Raw genomic sequence first — 20,616 nt, 5'->3', positions numbered from 1 at the left:
AGTGAAACTTATGTATTTAATCTATGTCAGTATATAAGCAATATAATAAAGTTTTATTATTATTATAAGGATTATATTAATATTATTGCACTTAATAGTTATAATTATTATAAGATAACATTGAATTTGATAAGTCTGATGAAATTAAATTTATTTATTGAAATATTGTGATCAATTTTTATGCTTTTTATAAAAAAATATGAAAAATCATTATTTTTCGGCTAAGAGTTATGAGATGCTATCACACATTTTCCAGTTCCAGACATTCACACCTTGAAAAAAAATCATATTGGAACCCATCCCCCCCCCCCCCCCGAGTGGTACCGATCCCTAAATTTGAGGTTCTGGCTCACGGACTATGTACCTTCTATACTCTAAGATTGAATCTGATTAATTGGGTGCGTGAGCACTTAGGCTATTTTGGACCATCACATTATACGGGGTCCAGCCCCTTACCATAGCTAAAATATAACTAATATAACATAACTGTACAGTCGAGGGACTATAATATTCTTGCTTGGATTAAAAGCTGAAGCTGTGAATGAGCACTCAGAACATATAAGTATAAAACACAGGAAACACACACAACTCTATCAGGATTATACTGGCTGTAGGAACAGACGCCAGAGCTTCGTTAGTCTGCAAAATGCAGTCCAGGGTTTACTACGTGACGTGGAAGTGAGGTTGACAATTGGGTGTACTACGTGGAAGGGTAACCCCTCACACCTCTTTTTAAAGTTATTTCCTCAAAGAATTTACCCAAGTACTTCGTCTTCAGTGACATTTTCTGATATGTAGTTTCGATGTGGATGTAAAACTTGAACTGTATTCCAATCAATGGATTTTTCACTCCTGCTGAAAATTACTGTAACCGGTCATCTTGATCTCAGTCATATTGAGTAAGATTTTCTACATATTGTCTTACAAAGGTCAAATGAAATTCTACTGTCGTTTATTTTCTTCAATTTCTTGTAGTAATCTTAATTTCAAGTTATGGCTAACGTCTATTAATGCTTGAGTAAATGTGACAGACAAATTTCTTAATTCATCTCGCCTTGCGAAGAATGGAAAATAACATCGACTTATTTATCAGGGAAGGTCATAAAAAAAGCATAAGATTTCTGAGTTTTCTCCATCTGGCTATTGATGTTCTTCAGAAACAATGAAAATTTACAACACAATATATGGAACCATAGTGTTAGATAGTAAGATGGTTCACCAATACTTTGTCATGCCCACATTCATTTCGGCCTATTAAGTTAAATAAAACACAAGTTCAATTAGCTTAGTTTAAATCCATTTCTAAAACACGCCGAATCAAGAAACTAGAAAAATATATGTAACAATCCAGTGGCGGCGACTGGGTCCCAAAACCGGGGGGCAAAGTGCAAAACTGGAGGGGGGCCAAAGACAGTATATTTCCCTTCGGGTTTAGCAAAGTGCGGTAGCAAAAGTGGCGAAAATTTGGTGGGCAACCGCCTCACCTCGCGCTCCTAATGGCCGCCACTGCCTTTCAGCTCCGAAAGATTAATTGCAAGTTTTCTTGTTATCAAGTGCATTTAATAAAGATAATAAGTAACAGATATCAATGTAATAACAATTTATTACATTACAACATTGATCCTTATAATTTATAGAATTTGTTAGCATATTACCTTCGAAAATGCAGATCTGAGCACAAGTACTAAATTTACTAAACTAATTCCATTGAACTAATGTTGAGTTTAAGTATATAAATTATCATATTATGTTTGTCTTCATCTATTTTTCTCAAGATACATATCTAATAATCTTCCACATATTGATAATGCCAAACAAGTGACACGAAGATGGCCATCACTGCAGACATGAAGTCAAAATAAAGAAAAAAAGAAAATGCATGTCTCTGTTCTGTAAGCATACGACCTAGGAGTAATATCAAAATAGCTCCCATAGCGATCACAGCTTTCCACACTGCATAGATGTAAGGTTCAAGCGAAGGTTCAGCCTGCGTAAAAGCGAATTCCTGTCCACCCAAAGTAAACATAATATCCCCCATGCTGTGCAGAATTATCTGTGGCAATTGAAAAAGTATGGGTATAGAATTCGGCTTCGTTATGGTTCTCAATCTCATAATGCCGCCATTTTCTCTTGCGTAGACCATCAATGCATAAACGCCTCCCTTGTGCAAAGTAACGTCACGAGAAGATACGAGGTAATCATCTTCGTACATTAATGCTTCATATCTTCCTTCTTGTTCCAATTGCACTGCATCGGAGGTTCCTAAGGTTGTGGTTAAATTAAAATCTACGACGTATGCTGATTCTGTGCTGGCAAGTCTAAGACTGACATTCTTGAAATGTTCACGAGTAAAATTATTAAATATGCTATTGTAAAAAAATCTTATTTTTGGTAACCCCTTTGCCCCCCTTTGCACTTGATCTGGTAATAATGCGTAATTTATGATCTGCAACTTGCTTCGCTTTATTGTAACAAATAGAGGTAGAGCCATATATTTTACTGTAAAAATTGTCCTTTCTACAGGTTGAATAGTTTCGGTGAAGTCGGGTTCGCATTTCAAAGGCATGGATATAGTAAAATGCGATCGTCTTCCAACGGCTAAACTGGTATTCACCCATACGTCCAGCGCTTCTAGTGTATCATTATTGACTAAAATCTCACATGGTAATCCGTTGTATATACGAATTTGCACCTCTTCGTCGTCCGGTTCGATAGCGTATGTCGGTTCTATGATAATTTCTAGAACCCCAGATGCTGCACACGATAAGACAACCAAAAATCCTCCAACAACCATCTTTTGCAACGGTCGAGTTAATATGCTACGCTTTTGCAACCAAGGATATATATATTTTATGTATAAGGGTATAAGTATTGCACCTAAGCATTGATGGATCATTGACATGTCATCCGGTGTAATCTTGAAAGGACCAAATGTTTCATCCATTCTGTCACCTTGCTCTGCGCACTCCATAAATTGTAGGAAATATATCATCCAAAATATGCACAGGGGGGTAAAAACTCTTAAAATATTCCACGTATGCTTAACAGTCATGATAACGGACTGAGAAAATTTATCATCAGCATACAGCAACAAATTAGGTCGTACATTATCTTTAGCAGAGAATGCTTTATAAATTGCATACCATATGCACTTATACAAAATAAAAATTCGATTATGTTTTTTCACTACTCTATAGTAATTTTCCCCTTTGACAAAGAGAATTAATAAAATAACGCTAGCAAAAAGCGAAATTACAAAAACACCAAATATACATGGATAATGGAAGCAAATAGTGTTCTGTAGCTTGTATGACACAGGCAACTGTATCGTATTCGTTAGTTTCACAAGAAAATACATAATTGCAAAGTAATTGCTGAGCTCTGTAGCTTCTTGTGGGTATGAGAACAGAAATGCTCCAAAAGGCAACAAACACGTTTCAAGAAATCCTGCCGCTGGTATTATGAAAGCCATTCCAATTTCTGGAAAAATAAGGCTGAAGTTATGAAAAGTTGGGAGCACATACAACACAACAATAAGAATTCCAATAGCCAACAGTAAGCTGCTGTAATACAGTGCTCTATAAAGTCCAAAGAAGCGTTGCAGAACTGGAACAGTTATTACAGGAAGTATGTATCTCAATATATTGACAAACATATTTATTACAATCACATGCCTTCCGAAAAGAGCTGCATAGGGTGTAGGACTGAAGTTAAGTCCATAAGTAGCACAAGTCAAACAGATTTGCATTGCATAAATTAAGTATATAGGTCTTGAATAGGATTTTATTTTCACTTCGTGTTTGGGCAAAGAACTACGACGGCGATAAGGTACTTCGGTAGTGTAGACTAGTGATGGTCTACGATCTGCAAGCATGAGAGCAGAATCTGAGGGACTCTGATCTTCGGTGTCTGATGCTTCTTGTTCATCTTGATCAACTGGATTACGCTTCATAACTACAGGTCTCAATGGTTCCTCAAGAAGTTAATTTTACATTTCAAGTTGGCTTCATCACTTCTCCAACATATAACAATTTCCCAACTTAATGAAGATGTGTCGTATCAAAGGTGTTGCCATAACCTGTACAAGTGATTGGATTGGTAGTCATACACAATTGTTACTGATCGTCACATAACACGTTCGGCCTACTGTAGACTTACATATCGGAAAGATCATGTTTCATTTATTTGATGATTATACATGTGCATTAGAGTGCCGCATGGGACCACTTTCGCTCGCTCAAACTCTTTCGAGTCTCCCACGCTTGAGCGTACCGCACTCGTAGTGTAATGATTGACAACGTCCCGTACTTCAGAGCCTAATAATATAATCAGCACTGTCAACCTAAAAGGAAAGGAAACCACTTTCATACATGAAAGGAAACCACTCTATGCAATTACAATTTTAAATAATAATTCCGTATACTATTATGAAGGACTCAAATACAATACATACGAAAGTATGCAATATCTACAGACCGAAAAGTAAAATTGATACACATGCTGACAGACCTGCCTAAGCGAATATCGTCGGAATGGACAATATTACTGAAGAAAAACGTGGGGGTACAGGAGAGTACGAATTTCTCCACATGTGGCAGGTCGAAGCGTTTTTCAAAGTTGATTATTAAGCTAGATACGACCTGTAAAAATATGACGAATAAGAATTTTCGGAATCCCATGTATTCCTTATGGGGAATCAACTTCAACATCAAGTTACTGCTAATCAAATCGGAGTTTCGACTTTTCTGCTGGGCAATCACTTCTTCAAACTGGCCTCTTTCGTTGATATCATTCTCTATTCCATCGGAAATTTGATATTCCCAAGATAACAAATCAAAAGATACTCCCATATGCCCAATGCATTTCTCCTTGCCTCCTGGCAGTGTTGCCAAACCTGGTGCGCATAAAAGAGCTAAATTTCACCTTAAATGGAGTTAAAACTAACTTTCAAGGAGCTGGATTTACGAAGTGCTTCCTAGAGTAATGTTAGTTGTCAAAGGGGCTATTGATGACAATTTATTCTCAGTTTTTACCATCTAGATCCGCCGGCATCACCCATCTCATGGTCGTACGAAATCGAAAATAAAGGATTCCCTGATGACAATATTATGCCAATTTCACGTCAACACGGCGCTATTAAAAAAAGGTAGCTGGGAATATAAGAGGGGAGCCAATATAACAATATCACGTCACGTGCAAAATGTATAATCATGGCAAAAGTTGGTCTATGTGGGCCGGAACCAGTGATGGTATCATAGTGAGGCACGGGGGTAGGCGGCCCAGTTCACAGCCAAACGAGTGCACGAAAGAGCCAGATCTAGCTCCAAGAGAGCTAAGTTGGCAACACTGACTCGGAGGGAGAAGCCGGGCGGAGACTGTCTCGCATGCCCTTAAGGTAGTATTAGCTACGTCAATGTCATTCTTATTTAAGCAAGACCTGGAAGTGACAAGCGACAAGTGAAAGAAAACAAATCATAGGTTACACGACATGAACGGTTTCACACCAAAGTGGAAAGTGACACTTCATACACTCTATCTCGGGAATCTGTGGAGCAAGGCCGCGCATAATGGCAGAGAAGCGGAGAAAGCGAGAAGGCGGAACAAAGCAGTGCGCTCTGCTGCAAGCGGCAGGTAGCTGCAGCCACGTTTTTTTTTCTCCGTGCACTCACTCCCCCTTTCACGCATTCATTGGTTGAGCCCTCTCAAGTCCTACTTGTGTATAGGACTTGTTTTCGTTAGCTTCCTCCAGAGATTTCGGGGACTGGGTATAGATTGTTCGGATCACACTTAAAATTATAGGCCCAGTCTCAATTAGCTTATATGAGCCTAAAGTGAACTTAGAACATTGTAATCAAAAGATCCCGTGTTCGATTCCCAGTGGAGGCACATTGAACAGTCGTTCGATATCACTTTACACTGTAGATTCAATCGAGATCAGCCTATCTGGGCATTATATCCCTTTAGAAGAAAAGGTCTAAATATGTGCCCCCCTTTTTATGTTGTCATTTTCGGAGGGGAAAAAATTAATATTTCAAGCACCTGGCTTTAAAATGCATATCTATGAAATATATACTTAAATGTAATAGCATGCTAAAGTATAGAAGGTCTCAATTTTTTTTTTTTAAAAAAGCAATTTCCAAAAAATGGTAAAATGATGTATTTCAAAATTGTGGTCTAAATATGGGTTACTAGTGGCAATATCACAAAGAGCAAGTGACATTTAAAGAAACAGTCATTTATCGCTAAAACATTATAAAATTCAGGTTTATCAATAATCTGTTGTTTTGAAAATCGCGCGGAATGGGAAAAATCGAAATTGAGAAAAACATCCAAATATTTGTTGAAAATGTGATCTCAACATAAGACCTCATGTCATAGCCCATATTTAGACCATCACGCTATTTTTCTTCTTCAATTTATTTTCGCTCGCTGTGGTACATATTTCATAAACAAATCGTGGCATTATAAAAGCCTACATTTGTTTTATGTGCCGCTAATATCATAACCTATACAAAGCAGATGAGAGTTCAGAAAACGCAGAGTTAAAACATACCTGCAAAAAGTTTTCGGAGGTCGCAATTCTATAACAGCGTCCAAGGCCGAAACTAATCACCACATTCTCTTGCGAATTGGCGCCGCAACCTTTGTCCTTGACAAATAAATAGTTCCAATAGGCTTTGCCAGGCTGCAGAACCCGGGAGCGCTGATAACTCCAAAACCCATATTTAGAACTTCTCCTCCTTCCGTGTGCTGGTTGTTCGCATCATTGCGTAAATGATTGCATCTAAGCCAGTGGTTCTCAAACATTTTGCTCATTGTACCCTTTAGTATTAACTACAATTCTAATGCACCCCACAATAGGTTTTCTCGGAATAGTGGATTTTGGGGAACTTTTTAGGCTGCTTATTTGATATACTTGCGTTTTTGATACGTTGGAGGCGTGTATCTGCAACAGAGCAAAATGGCTTTCGGGCTGTATGTGAAAAGATGGTAAACAAATAAGCATTAGTATCCCAAGTTTATTATTTTATTAGGTGTTCCTACGTTTGCAATATTTTATGATTAATTACAAAAATAAAAATGTGGAACACATGTATGATTAGAAGTAGGCTATATAAAAACGTTAATTTTCATATATTTTCCCATAGGTATTTAAAAAAATGAACAAGAATAAGTTTGTAAACAAACTCTCAAGCACGATTTTGATGCTTTTATTGTAAATACTCAGAGTTTCAAGTGAGAAAGATGTTCTTGCATAGCCTGAAACAGTTTCTTGATGTCTGGTTGTGCATTTGCAACTTTCAAGTGGAAATTCAGCTCAAAATTTAGTATCTCTCTCTCTCTCTCCAGCTGATCGCCTACCCCCTTCAAGTAGTTCATGTACCCCTGGGGGTACGCGTTCCACAGTTTGAGAACCACTGTCTAAGCAATTCCAGTTGCCACATTACCTGCATTGCATCTTTCCATTTCATTTAAAGAGAGATGAAGATGTTCATTGTTTACGATTTTGTTTACGTATTTTGGATTTTCCATATCGTACTGGGTTTCCTCTGCGCACTCGTCTCTCACTTGTGGTATTTCATTCATTTGTAAAGTACATTTGTAATTTGAATTTGAATATAAAATTTTAGGTGCGTCAGCACTAAGGCTATTTTGCATCTGTCACGTTATACGGGGTCCAGCCCCTTATCATAACTAAAACAACTTAAGTGTCATGTCGTGTAACTAAAATAGTAAAATATTCTGACTTAGGTTAAAATCTGAGGCTGTAAAGGGGAACTCAGCACACGTAAGGACAAAACACAGGACAAGACACAGAATTGTACTGGCCATAAGACCAGACGCCAGAGCCTCGTTAGTCTGCAAAATGCAGTCCACGGTGTACTACGTGGAAGAAGTACATTTGTAAAAATACAAATACATTTGTATTTACTTCAACCTACTTAGGTATACTATTGGACAGGGACGTCGGAACTTGATCTAGTGTGTGCGTGTGTGGGGGAAAGGGGAGGTTTTCCAATTAACCAACAGATTTTTCAATCATTTTATGTATATATATGGGGAAAGAGTACATATATATAAACGTACGTAAATAGTTATGTGTATGTAATAACAATAATAATAATAATTATTATTATTATTATACCTAGGTATTATCACTTACAAGATATTTATTAGATATGTATTTCTGACAAGTTGCGATAAATAAATTAACAAATTAATCCACCATTCGACGTTCTGTTGATTTATTTAATGTCGTTTATTGTTACTCTGCTAAACGGGCAAGAATAAATAAACCTCTCCTTCCGTAGGTACTATGTTGTAGATGTACTAGGTTATAACTAGACCTCGGATTTTTAGGTTAAAAAAAGAGTGCTTATAGGTTCCTAAAATAGGCTCCAACTATCCTAAAATAGGTTCTAAAAATCCTAAAATAAGTTCTAAAAATTCTGAAATAGGTCTCAAAAATATTAAATTAGGCTCGAAAAATCCTCAAATATAGGTTCCAAAAAACTTAAATGGTACAAAATTCCTGAAAATTACTGATTAGATAGAATCGTTAACCTTAATAATTTTAATAGGTATAGACGTCTATATGACAACCAAATGTTAATTTTCTAACCAAATTTTCATTTTGCATGCATCATTTTCAAAATTATCCACAAATTATCGCATTACTATACTTGTGCTGTTAGCAAAAGTTACTTGTTTGTATGAAAAATGAATTACGTATGTACAATTTGCTGCACGATATTATCAAGGAGGCTACTCACCGGGAATTATTCGAATTCCTTGACTTACGCCTCTGGGAATTATGCGTGAATTTTGTTAGAACATGAAAAAAGGTACAGTGTCTCTCAAAAGTTTTAGGACAACGACATTTTAAACTAGGCAACCCAAATTACACAAGCCGTTGGTGGGTTGCGTGCAGAGTTAGGCTCAATTTCAGGGTTGCCACATGCACAATAGATATTTATAAAATACGCGAAAGAAATATAAACAAGTATTATTGTATAAAATTATTAAAAATATCACTATTATATCGCAAATGACAAAATTCTTTCTGAAAGAAAAAAATAGGTTTTCTAGTATTTCATCGCTGATGAGTCTACAGTAAGGAAAAGAGGTGAGAGGAAACGAAAGGTTACAAAAGAGAGGAGAAAGAGAAAGCGAAAGGAGAAAAGGAAAAGTAGAGGAGAGAAGAAAGATAGGATAGAAGAGGAGAGGAGATGTAGTGAGGAGAATGGAAAAAGATTCGAGGAGAGATGAGGAAAAAAGAACAAAGAAGAGAAAAGAGGAGGAAAACGAGAGGAGAGGAGAGGAGGAGACGAGAAGACGGAAGTGGAGAGTAGAGTAAAGGAGAGAAAAAGAGAAGAACGAAAAAAGAGAGAATAGTGCAGTGGAGTCGGAAATCTAAGACAGGAAAGGAGATAAGAGGAGTGGAGAAGAGTGGGATGGAGATAAGATGCGAGAAAAGTAGGGAAGGCGATATGAGATAAAAGCAGAACGGAAAGAGCGGAGAGAAGAAGGAGAAGGAACAGGAGAGAAGAGGTAGTAGCAGAAAATATCGTCTGAGCGTCAAGAATGGATGCATTGGTCAAATTATCGACATGAAACATTCAATAACATTTTGAAATGTACTGGAGAATATATTAGATCGGTGGGAAATGCCTTTTGGCTGAGTTCAGAGCAAATTAAAATCTTCCATGATTTTACCTGCGATTACACCACTAAAAAAATGAATGTAATTTTTAATATTTATAAGAATTATTCAATTTTTCTCCACTTCTCGGTCCGTTGAAATGGAGATTTTGTAATTCAATATTTCCCCTCCCCCCATCGTTAATTCCAAACTGAATCATTCCGTTTCACACGGCGTGGACAATGAACACAATGGGATATATCTAAAACTTACGAAAATTTTCTGCCACCGGAAGGGTTTGAACCTACGACCATCAGATTGACAATCCTGAACGGTAGCCACTACCCTACAAGCTTTAGCTCCTTAAACCAGGTAGAAGAACCACTACACCACGCCTTTACCTTCGAATGAAACAACAATTTTTTTTAAGTATTCTGTCCCTCCAATATTGTAAATGTCGTTTGGTATACGTGTAGTTGAACTTTTACTTTACTTTTGATTTGCTTTCTTGTAGTATAACCGATATCTTCGAGAAATAATTTTCGAAGTGATTAAAAACGAGAATATTGCTAGTTGTGAAAATGCGAGTTATTTCTTCTAACTTATTATTGTGATTAGACATTACTAATGAAAAATAACTAGAGGCTTGAACATTACAGGACGATGTTCTTTTCCTGTGATACTGTAACAGACAAAATGCTTGTTTACTGATGCAAGTCTTGTGTCCAGAACAGTCTTATGAAATGTATTTGCTGTTGCGTAAGATAACACGAAATAATTACACCGTGTGCGAACCACCAAATCTGCGCAACGTTATACGTAAACAGGCGGAAAATTTTATTCATAAAATCACTTCACATTTGACAGTGTTAGTCAAGAGAGACTCGTGGGACACTGTGTTAAGGTGCTGGACTAAATCCTTCTAATTTTTCTTCCTCGAAGAACAACAATTTCTAAGGAAGAGCAACAGTGATGAACTTTCTTATTTCTTTTAAATGCTTACACTTTCCTTTAATTGGGTTAAAAATAAATAAGAACATTGCTTGCATTTCTGTCATTGACGTAGACCAGAGAGAGAGACAGACAGACAGACAGATATTACAAAATAGTTCATATAGTGCGAGCGCCATTAAAAAGTCATGATAATTCTATGTTGCGTACTTAGAATTATTCATACAATAAAGAACATGTCTAATTGTGAGTTAACAAAAAAAAAACAATAATAAAGAGACATTTTCGCATCACGATTTGCAGTTCGAAAAAGTCGGGACAGGGATTGAAAGTAACGCACTGTCCTGACTAAATCGGTGAATCGGACGTCTGGTAGCCTTGCATCAATGATTATAAAACTAAAACCACCCAATATTGCAGCTTGAAGAATTTTGCGCAAGAAACAGATTCATTTATACAAGAGCAAAATTGAAATTTTTACACATCCTTGCATTGAACTCAAGTGGGAAAAGGGGTAAAATTAGCATGTCCTGAATTGCCACACATATAAGTAGTTATTTCATTAATATTTGTCAATGTCTTTGAAGCAGTACACAATTATCGTTAGAGTATCATGATCCATGATCTTATATATAAAAATATATAACTTGGAATATGATGAATAGATATGAAATTTCTTGAAATTAATTTTCGACCACTAGATTTTGGCAAGGAAATTATGTGTGATCCGTTTCCAGTTATTCATTGCTTAAACAAACGTTTTAAAACTATGTGGAATTTTCATTCTGGGATAAGTTTCTTTACTTGCTACATGTATGCGAACTACACTCTGTCCCACTTATCTCTGGAGCAGGTGAACGAAAACAAGTATCTGAGCAGCGATGAACACGTGAGAGGAATGGGATTGCGTGGAGGGAGGAAAGCCACTGCAGTTACCAGCCTTCCCAGCAGCGTGCACTGATTCGCTCTGTCCACTCGATCCCCTCTCCCCTCTCTCCACTTCTCTTCCGCTATGCGCGGCTTTGCTCCAGAGATGCTGGGACAGGGTACAGTTAATTGTTTCTCAAAAGGTATCATCTATCTCTGTATACCACACATTTAATTCTTACTCACATAGAAAAAAAATGTCAATTTGTATTCAGGGGTAGTTTCACAGTTACAAACTATTTTGGCCTTAATGAGAAGTTTAGTGTAAGTAGGCATTTTGTTTATAATTTTGAAATTGAGGTCGTCTAAGGTTGAAATCCTCATATTTAGGGCTTGAACTCGTCACTTAAGAGGTTGAAGATCGTCCTCTACTTTGTGCGTGACCTTCTTTATTTTTATATTCATTATTCATCCTCATCGTCGCGATTATCCAAAGGTAAAATAAGAAAAGTCCTCCTCCGTGGCCTCCGACTGCAGGACGGCATGGATTCGAGTCCGCCTATGCTCACTCTCTAGGTTCTCGGCCTGTGTATGGGACCGGTGACAACCCACCATCGTGAAAAAATTGGGGAGCTACGAGTGAGTAGCGTAACCCGGTCTCGGAAATCTCCTATGGGGCATGTTCCTGGGTAAACAAAAAATAATCGATCAGACAATTCGATTATCGAAGGCGATAAAATAACCTCCGGTTGACCAAGTTGCCAATATAAATAGTAAATGGAATACAGATTGTCTTCGAGGTTACATTGTTAAAAAGGAGCGGATACAAGTATTACTATCCCAATAATTATTCAATACGGTTTTTTCTTTGTCAGGAATTATCACTTAAGATATTGCATGTTGAGCTGGTGCCTACCTAGCCGCCTCTGATGAAATCTACCGTTCTTCAGATTCTCTTTAAAATTCGACTCTGGTCACTTGTAACGTGCTGGGTGCAGACACTGTGCATGGAAGCACAGTGTTTTGCGATAAGAAGCGGCCTTGAATAGCGTGAGTGAGTCACTTTGATCGCGAGCAAGCTAGACTACCAAGCTTGTCTGCCTTTGAAAACCAAGTCATTTTTTTCACGGTTTCCGAACGCGATTGCTATTGTAGAAGTATATATTCTCTCAAAAGAGCAAGAAAGGAAATTCGACCAATGTTCTCCCGTCGTTTAAAACCAAATATTATCTATTAAACGAAAAGTTCACGATTGTCAATAAACGGTTTAACCTATCTGAGCATAAGGTGAATGTAAATACTAAATTTAATAGAAAGGTTCTCCAAAATTTCTCTTCCACTGTAACGTAAGGTGAGTACCCAGGGGAGGGGCTATGTGGGCCATGCTTCCCCCTCGAACCCTAAAATATTTAAATGTGAACCTATAAATAAATAAATACGAAAATAACATCGTCGATTTTGTAAATGAGTAAAAATTTCAATTTTGCTCTTGTATAAATGACGTCCGATTCACCGATTTAGTCAGGACAGTGCGTTACTTTCAATCCCTGTCCCGACTTTTTCGAACTGCAAATCGTGATGCGAAAATGTCTCTTTATTATTGTTTTTTTTTTTTTTGTTAACTCACAATTAGACATGTTCTTTATTGTATGAATAATTCTAAGTACGCAACATAGAATTATCATGACTTTTTAATGGCGCTCGCACTATATGAACTATTTTGTAATATCTGTCTGTCTGTCTGTCTCTCTCTCTGGTCTACGTCAATGACAGAAATGCAAGCAATATTCTTATTTATTTTTAACCCAATTAAAGGAAAGTGTAAGCATTTAAAAGAAATAAGAAAGTTCATCACTGTTGCTCTTCCTTAGAAATTGTTGTTCTTCGAGGAAGAAAAATTAGAAGGATTTAGTCCAGCACCTTAACACAGTGTCCCACGAGTCTCTCTTGACTAACACTGTCAAATGTGAAGTGATTTTTTGAATACAATTTTCCGCCTGTTTACGTATAACGTTGCGCAGATTTGGTGGTTCGCACACGGTGTAATTATTTCGTGTTATCTTACGCAACAGCAAATACATTTCATAAGACTGTTCTGGACACAAGACTTGCATCAGTAAACAAGCATTTTGTCTGTTACAGTATCACAGGAAAAGAACATCGTCCTGTAATGTTCAAGCCTCTAGTTATTTTTCATTAGTAATGTCTAATCACAATAATAAGTTAGAAGAAATAACTCGCATTTTCACAACTAGCAATATTCTCGTTTTTAATCACTTCGAAAATTATTTCTCGAAGATATCGGTTATACTACAAGAAAGCAAATCAAAAGTAAAGTAAAAGTTCAACTACACGTATACCAAACGACATTTACAATATTGGAGGGACAGAATACTTAAAAAAAATTGTTGTTTCATTCGAAGGTAAAGGCGTGGTGTAGTGGTTCTTCTACCTGGTTTAAGGAGCTAAAGCTTGTAGGGTAGTGGCTACCGTTCAGGATTGTCAATCTGATGGTCGTAGGTTCAAACCCTTCCGGTGGCAGAAAATTTTCGTAAGTTTTAGATATATCCCATTGTGTTCATTGTCCACGCCGTGTGAAACGGAATGATTCAGTTTGGAATTAACGATGGGGGGAGGGGAAATATTGAATTACAAAATCTCCATTTCAACGGACCGAGAAGTGGAGAAAAATTGAATAATTCTTATAAATATTAAAAATTACATTCATTTTTTTAGTGGTGTAATCGCAGGTAAAATCATGGAAGATTTTAATTTGCTCTGAACTCAGCCAAAAGGCATTTCCCACCGATCTAATATATTCTCCAGTACATTTCAAAATGTTATTGAATGTTTCATGTCGATAATTTGACCAATGCATCCATTCTTGACGCTCAGACGATATTTTCTGCTACTACCTCTTCTCTCCTGTTCCTTCTCCTTCTTCTCTCCGCTCTTTCCGTTCTGCTTTTATCTCATATCGCCTTCCCTACTTTTCTCGCATCTTATCTCCATCCCACTCTTCTCCACTCCTCTTATCTCCTTTCCTGTCTTAGATTTCCGACTCCACTGCACTATTCTCTCTTTTTTCGTTCTTCTCTTTTTCTCTCCTTTACTCTACTCTCCACTTCCGTCTTCTCGTCTCCTCCTCTCCTCTCCTCTCGTTTTCCTCCTCTTTTCTCTTCTTTGTTCTTTTTTCCTCATCTCTCCTCGAATCTTTTTCCATTCTCCTCACTACATCTCCTCTCCTCTTCTATCCTATCTTTCTTCTCTCCTCTACTTTTCCTTTTCTCCTTTCGCTTTCTCTTTCTCCTCTCTTTTGTAACCTTTCGTTTCCTCTCACCTCTTTTCCTTACTGTAGACTCATCAGCGATGAAATACTAGAAAACCTATTTTTTTCTTTCAGAAAGAATTTTGTCATTTGCGATATAATAGTGATATTTTTAATAATTTTATACAATAATACTTGTTTATATTTCTTTCGCGTATTTTATAAATATCTATTGTGCATGTGGCAACCCTGAAATTGAGCCTAACTCTGCACGCAACCCACCAACGGCTTGTGTAAATTGGGTTGCCTAGTTTAAAATGTCGTTGTCCTAAAACTTTTGATAGACACTGTACAAGCACATGTTTTATTTTATCTTTTAAATAACATTCAACTGAAACATAGGTAGCGATGAAAAAACGTTACTTCGCAAGGCGTGAATGCTACAAAAGGACCGAACTGACGCGAAAGTTAGTAAGACCACACGGATCAGAAGTTTGCACTTTGGACTGTCCAGACAGTAGAGACGATTGGGTGCAGAACTGGGAAGGGTGAGAGGGGGGGGGCAAGGACAGTTAACTTTGTCTTAGTAGACAATGCTTAGCATTAAGGATCCATAATGCGGGGTCAAAAAGTAGGGAGGAACTGTCCGCTTCAATCGCCGCCACTGTGTGCAGGTAACAGTGGCATCAAGACATTATGTTTAGAGCTTTAAAACAAATCATAGATTTGGAGGGAGTGGGGGTCGACAGAAAACATGTTTCAAACGCGCCACTCATTGAATTGTTCCGTTACCAAACCAAGTAAATACCTCTGAGAGATGTAAGAATCCTGTAAAACCTAAAAAAAACAACCTAAAAAGAGGTTTCATGCAAAGTAGGTTATTTTAGGCACTATAAAACTTCGTCATTGTTGCATTTTTTAATGAAACGCTGACATAACTTGTTATTTCTTATTTACCTGGAAAGAAAAAAATAGGTCAAATACCTAAAAATCCAAGGTCTAGTTATAACTCTGTAAAGAAGTTTCCATGTTGATCATAACTTTTCATGGGCAGATAAGGGAGTAGACTATAGAGAAAGAAATTCTCTCCGCTCCTAGGATATTTTACATCTTCTCGTCATGCCGACCTCCGTGGAGGAGTGGTTCGCGCAGCGTGCTACGAAGCCATGGGTGCGGGTTCGAATCCCGGCCTGCTCATGGGCGTTATTTTTTAGTATCTTTTCATCATGTCATCACTCATTCTCATCTTCCCAATTAACCAAAAGTGGCAGAAAAGTGAAATGAAATAAACCCAATCAATAAATTTTTCGTCTCAAATTGTGTGAAGATCACAACTGTTGTGGTCTTCACACAATTTGTTGCGCTATTAAAGGAAACCGAAAATGATATGCAAATATCGCGTATGGTACTGTTTGAAACAATAAATAAAGTGACAAAAATCTGATTTGAAGTCAACATTATACACAGGGTCTTAACGAAGATAGATATAGAGTAGATTTCCGTATCGAACAGTGTATCACTGTGGTGTTTTTTTCACACATGGAAATGCAGAGCACATAAAAGTTTTTAATACTATACGCATAAATTGATGAAAAGATATGCTAGGCACTCAAGAATCCGTCGTCGTCGTGAAGGTGCCATGATAACGATCTAATAAAATTAAATTAATTAGTATCAAACTCTGCATATTTTCAACTATCTCTGGTAGAAACATTTCTGTAGTATGTATTATTCCCAAACACATTTCGCTCTCATAGGGCATCGTCCCTTCTTAATACACAAAAAAATGAAGAATATTAATAATATTTAATCTATGAGACACAAAGCTTCAGGGATGCCCACAGGTGGGATTCATGACGCGCCCGCGTCATGAGAATTTTTTTGGGGAAAAAGTTTATAGTTTAGCTAACATGATTTGAATGTGAAGTGTTTCTGAAGCTTTCCAATGAGAAACATTATTCACCTTGAGTTATTTAACCTCGCTTTTCCACCTTGTGGTTAATCGCGACGGGGAATGGGACTGAGAAGGATGGTATTCAATTTAACGTCACCTGCCTATTGCACTGTGGGTAGTTAGCACGTGAGTTCATCCAATTCCCGCAAACAAACGATCAGCTGTACCGTACGAACGCTGTGTCAGATGATTTACGGAATCTGTAGTTTTGATCGAAGCGCCAACATTTAAACGTAGAATGAGTGTCACAAGAATCATTAAAAACAAAAACAGACCACGTTTGTATATGGCTGATGAGTGGTTAATGTCTACTTTAGTGAGTCCGATATTTTTAAAGTGGTGCAAAATGAGGAAAAAAAGCTTCAACAGACATTCTATTCTGAAATTATGATTCCAAAAATAACAATAAATAAATATATATATCACTTTCCTCGTACTATTATAGAGGGGGATCGTGCCATTGACCTTGGGGAATGGACACCACAAATTTTATTTCTGGATACGCCCCTACCAGGAGGTGATGTTATTCACCCGTCTCAACTCCACAAGTCTTGGCAGATCAATCACTCTTCGGTTAGGTTTCAGATTTGAGAGAATTTTTGATGGAGAATCAGATGGAAGGCGGAGGGAGCGATTGTGCCCCGCCCCCTCCACCGAGGTGTCCAAAAATAGATCATGGCTCCTCGACATGTAAAACTAAAGATTACCCCTCCCAAAGTAAAAATAAATGACCCGTGAACATAAGAATAAATGACGATACCTCTTTTGACGTCTAAAACTAAGCGATCAGTCAGCCCCGGAAACGACGTCTAAAACTAACAGTAAAGCTTAAACGAACATAGCAGTCGAGAACAAAAAGAAAGGATCATCCGCTCTTCCCTTCCCACCCCAGGAGTACATGAACTACTTGAAGGGGGTACGAGAAAAGCAAACTATTATTTCACGTTGATAATGGACAGTTGTGGGCAAGTGTAAGGACTACGAAACATCATAAAGTGATGGAAGTCTCAACCCAGGAGCGGCGCCAGGGGGGGGGGTGCAAAGGGGTGCTTGCACACCCCTTAATTTTCCTCCGCATCCCCTATCCAAAACCTATTTTTAGCCGAAAATACTGTCATAACTCTTCTCAGGAAAAAAAACAGAATAACATAGAATAAGTTTCTGGCAAATAAACATTTGTTTAAACGCGCGATAAACAAATTATATGATTATTCATCAGTACTAAATTCTCTTTAGTAATTGGGCAAGTTTGCTTATTAAAATGCTTATCCAAACGCGTTTTGTTAATTCACCCGAAAGCAGTTATAACCTTCATATTGTCATAATATTATACTACTTTACTTTGGACGAAAAGTTTTTTTTATTAGAGAGACGTTAAGACTTATGAAAATCATATGGTGATACTGAGCGTAGGTACTGAAGAAATACCACTATTATTGTATACTATAGAAAAGCCATTGACACTTACTTGAAAGGGAAGCCGCATTTACTTCTCTGCACATGTTATGGTCAAAGCAAGCAAGAAGAATTCATCAAGTCACTAGCAATTTTCAGTTTCACTCGAATATTTTCATAGAAGCCTACTAACAGTTCTTTGGTATTTGATGTAATGGCTAAAGCATACATGCATGTTTTATTTTTCATTATTTTCAACATCGCACCCCCTCAGCACCCCTACATGATTGATCCTGGCGCCGCCGCTGTCTCAAGCTTGGAGTAAAATCGACGAAATGTAACACCTCACCACATCATCAGATAAATGTATCACTCACCAAGGCGTATCCACGGCGCTGAGCTACTCTTCCATCCCTCCTGACATTCTTATTGATGCACAGATTAGCTCTACAAGGCGCAACACTTTGTATTCCACTGTCAAACCCAGTTTGACCTTGAAGAGAGCTTTCTTCTCCTTCTTCCATCACGCATTGCTTCTGGCTTCACAATTCCCTTCTCACCTGCTCGAAAACAAAATTTCGTTGCTGCCAACAGGAGAATTGGGTGCGAAACTAACTGCAACAAGGCAGCGAAAGTCCTGCTGTTCCGTTTCCTCAACGTCGTACAATACCACTATCAAGCGCGTTACGAACGCAGCTCACCTGCACCTCGCGCACTACTGGTCCGAACCACCTGCTGGACTGGTTGCGATGACAGGTGACTGTCTGCAGATGCACCTTCTTGACGAATCAGGAGAGGGGAAACCGGAGGTTGTAACATCACACCGTCTGTAATTCCGCCCTTTTTTATGCATTCGCTTCTGACCGAAGATACACGAGAAACAAGCGCTCAAAGAAATTGCCCCACTGCGAACCATGCGACCTCATTGAAAGTGAAAGGAAGTCATTAGTTCCGTAGTTCCGTGAATCCTGCCTCTGCGATGTTTTCGCTTTCATTAGCCAATACTAATATGTAAGGCTCAAAAGTTGATGAACTATAAAGATGACCTATAGAATGAACTTAAAATTCTTAAGAAATAACCTAAAAATATCTTTCGCTCCGAATTAGAAGGTTGATTTTTCCTACAAGAGAGGTAGTTGAATAATTCGATAAAACCCGTTGTTTGGTGGTTTAACCTACTGAAGCAAAGGGATAAAAGCAACTAAGTGCTAATGTAGTTTATTTATTGTTACTTCAATGTTACTGTATAAGCCGTTCATCTTCTTTCAGACTGAACTTTCCACGATACAGAAGTCGGACAGTGTATCGCGTACATTTTCGCGATTATTATATATTTTTAAATATTGTGACTAATTTTACTTAAAAACCACAGATTAAAGCGATAACACAGAGGCCACCAAGGGAACCTCAAAGTAGGTTTCACACAAAGTATTTTAAGTTTGCTGGAGGAAAAATAATTTTACTACAATAAATTATTTAATGCATTGTCAAACATTTCAGTCAAAATAATATTGTACCTTTCCATTGACTGTATTTTCGATTAATGGCGAACATGCTAAAAGGACCATTATGCTAGGAAATGCATTTAAAAATCACAAAACGACAAGGGAAGAGATAAAAAACCTCAAATATGCAATAAAAATGGCAAAAATACAGAAAATGCAATAAAAACGGCAAAATATGCAGCAAAATGCAATAAACATGGCAAAAATACAGAATACAATAAAACTGCAAAAGATACAGAAAAATACAATAAAAACGGCAAAAGGTACAGAGAAATGCAATAAAACTGCAAAAGATACAGAAAATGCAATAAAACTGCAAAAGATAGAGAAAAATGCAATAAAAACGGCAGAAATGCAGAAAATGCAATAAAAACGGCAAAATATACAGGCAAATGCAATAAAAACGGCAAAATTAACAGAAAAATGCAATAAAAACCATAAAATATACAGACAAATTCAATAAAAACGGAAAATGTACAGAAAAATGACCTAAAAGCCAAAGAGGGCCGAAAAAATGAAAACAAATGCAAAATAAAACTGAAGGAAAACGGACTGATATCAGGTTTAGCATTGTTTTCAAGGCTGACAAAGAAATATGATTTGTCATCAAAACTGAGCCCTACTAATATGTGTGTCCGGACCACGCGCATCGGAAGCGGGTGACGGACGATCCTCCAACAATCCAGAAAGTTTTTTTTCTTTTGAAAGGAGTTGGACACCGTGACGTACGAAGTTATTTGATTCCAAGATAGAAGTTGTAAGAACGAAATCAATGTAAACAAATACACGTGGCTTGTGAAAAATCCTATCGGTTTATGGTTAGCAGACGTCCTCTTTTTCCCGGACATGTCCTATATTTTAGCCTAATGTCCGGCATCCGGGAAGAATTTTGGAAAAAATTACAAATGACCTACATTTTGAGCGTCACATAATTTGAATTAAGAAAATATGTGATTCGGTCGAAAAAAGAGAGTAATCAAAGGAAACATTATGCTTTAAAATTCTGTGGACTACACTCCCACGCCCAATAGTG

General features: G+C 37.5%; 2 protein-coding genes across 4 annotated transcripts in view; both read right to left on the bottom strand.

The window, feature by feature from the left end:
• The window catches only part of LOC145995076 (uncharacterized), a 113,666-nt gene extending 94,861 nt beyond the window's left edge, over positions 1-18,805 (bottom strand). For 2 of the 3 annotated variants that reach the window (XM_083131612.1, XM_083131623.1), the window contains exon 1: positions 18,456-18,805. The gene's annotated coding sequence lies outside the window, so the exon portion shown is untranslated. Of the gene's footprint in view, positions 1-18,151; positions 18,435-18,455 lie in introns of those variants that run through there. The other variant, XM_083131618.1, reaches the window with a different exon arrangement.
• LOC145992027 (peptide transporter family 1-like) lies at positions 1,642-4,026 on the bottom strand. The gene has a single exon (XM_083128118.1). It carries the CDS (start codon positions 3,950-3,952, stop codon positions 1,784-1,786), a length of 2,169 nt encoding a protein of 722 aa, XP_082984244.1. The 5' UTR covers positions 3,953-4,026; the 3' UTR covers positions 1,642-1,783.
• Positions 18,806-20,616: the final 1,811 nt, after the last annotated feature.

The sequence above is a fragment of the Lepisma saccharinum genome, chromosome 1 (assembly GCF_977018435.1).
Source record: "Lepisma saccharinum chromosome 1, izLepSacc3.1, whole genome shotgun sequence".
Lineage (NCBI taxonomy): Eukaryota > Metazoa > Arthropoda > Insecta > Zygentoma > Lepismatidae > Lepisma > Lepisma saccharinum.
The sequence above is the reverse complement of the archived record's forward strand: the minus strand, read 5'-3'. Positions and strand labels throughout refer to the sequence as shown.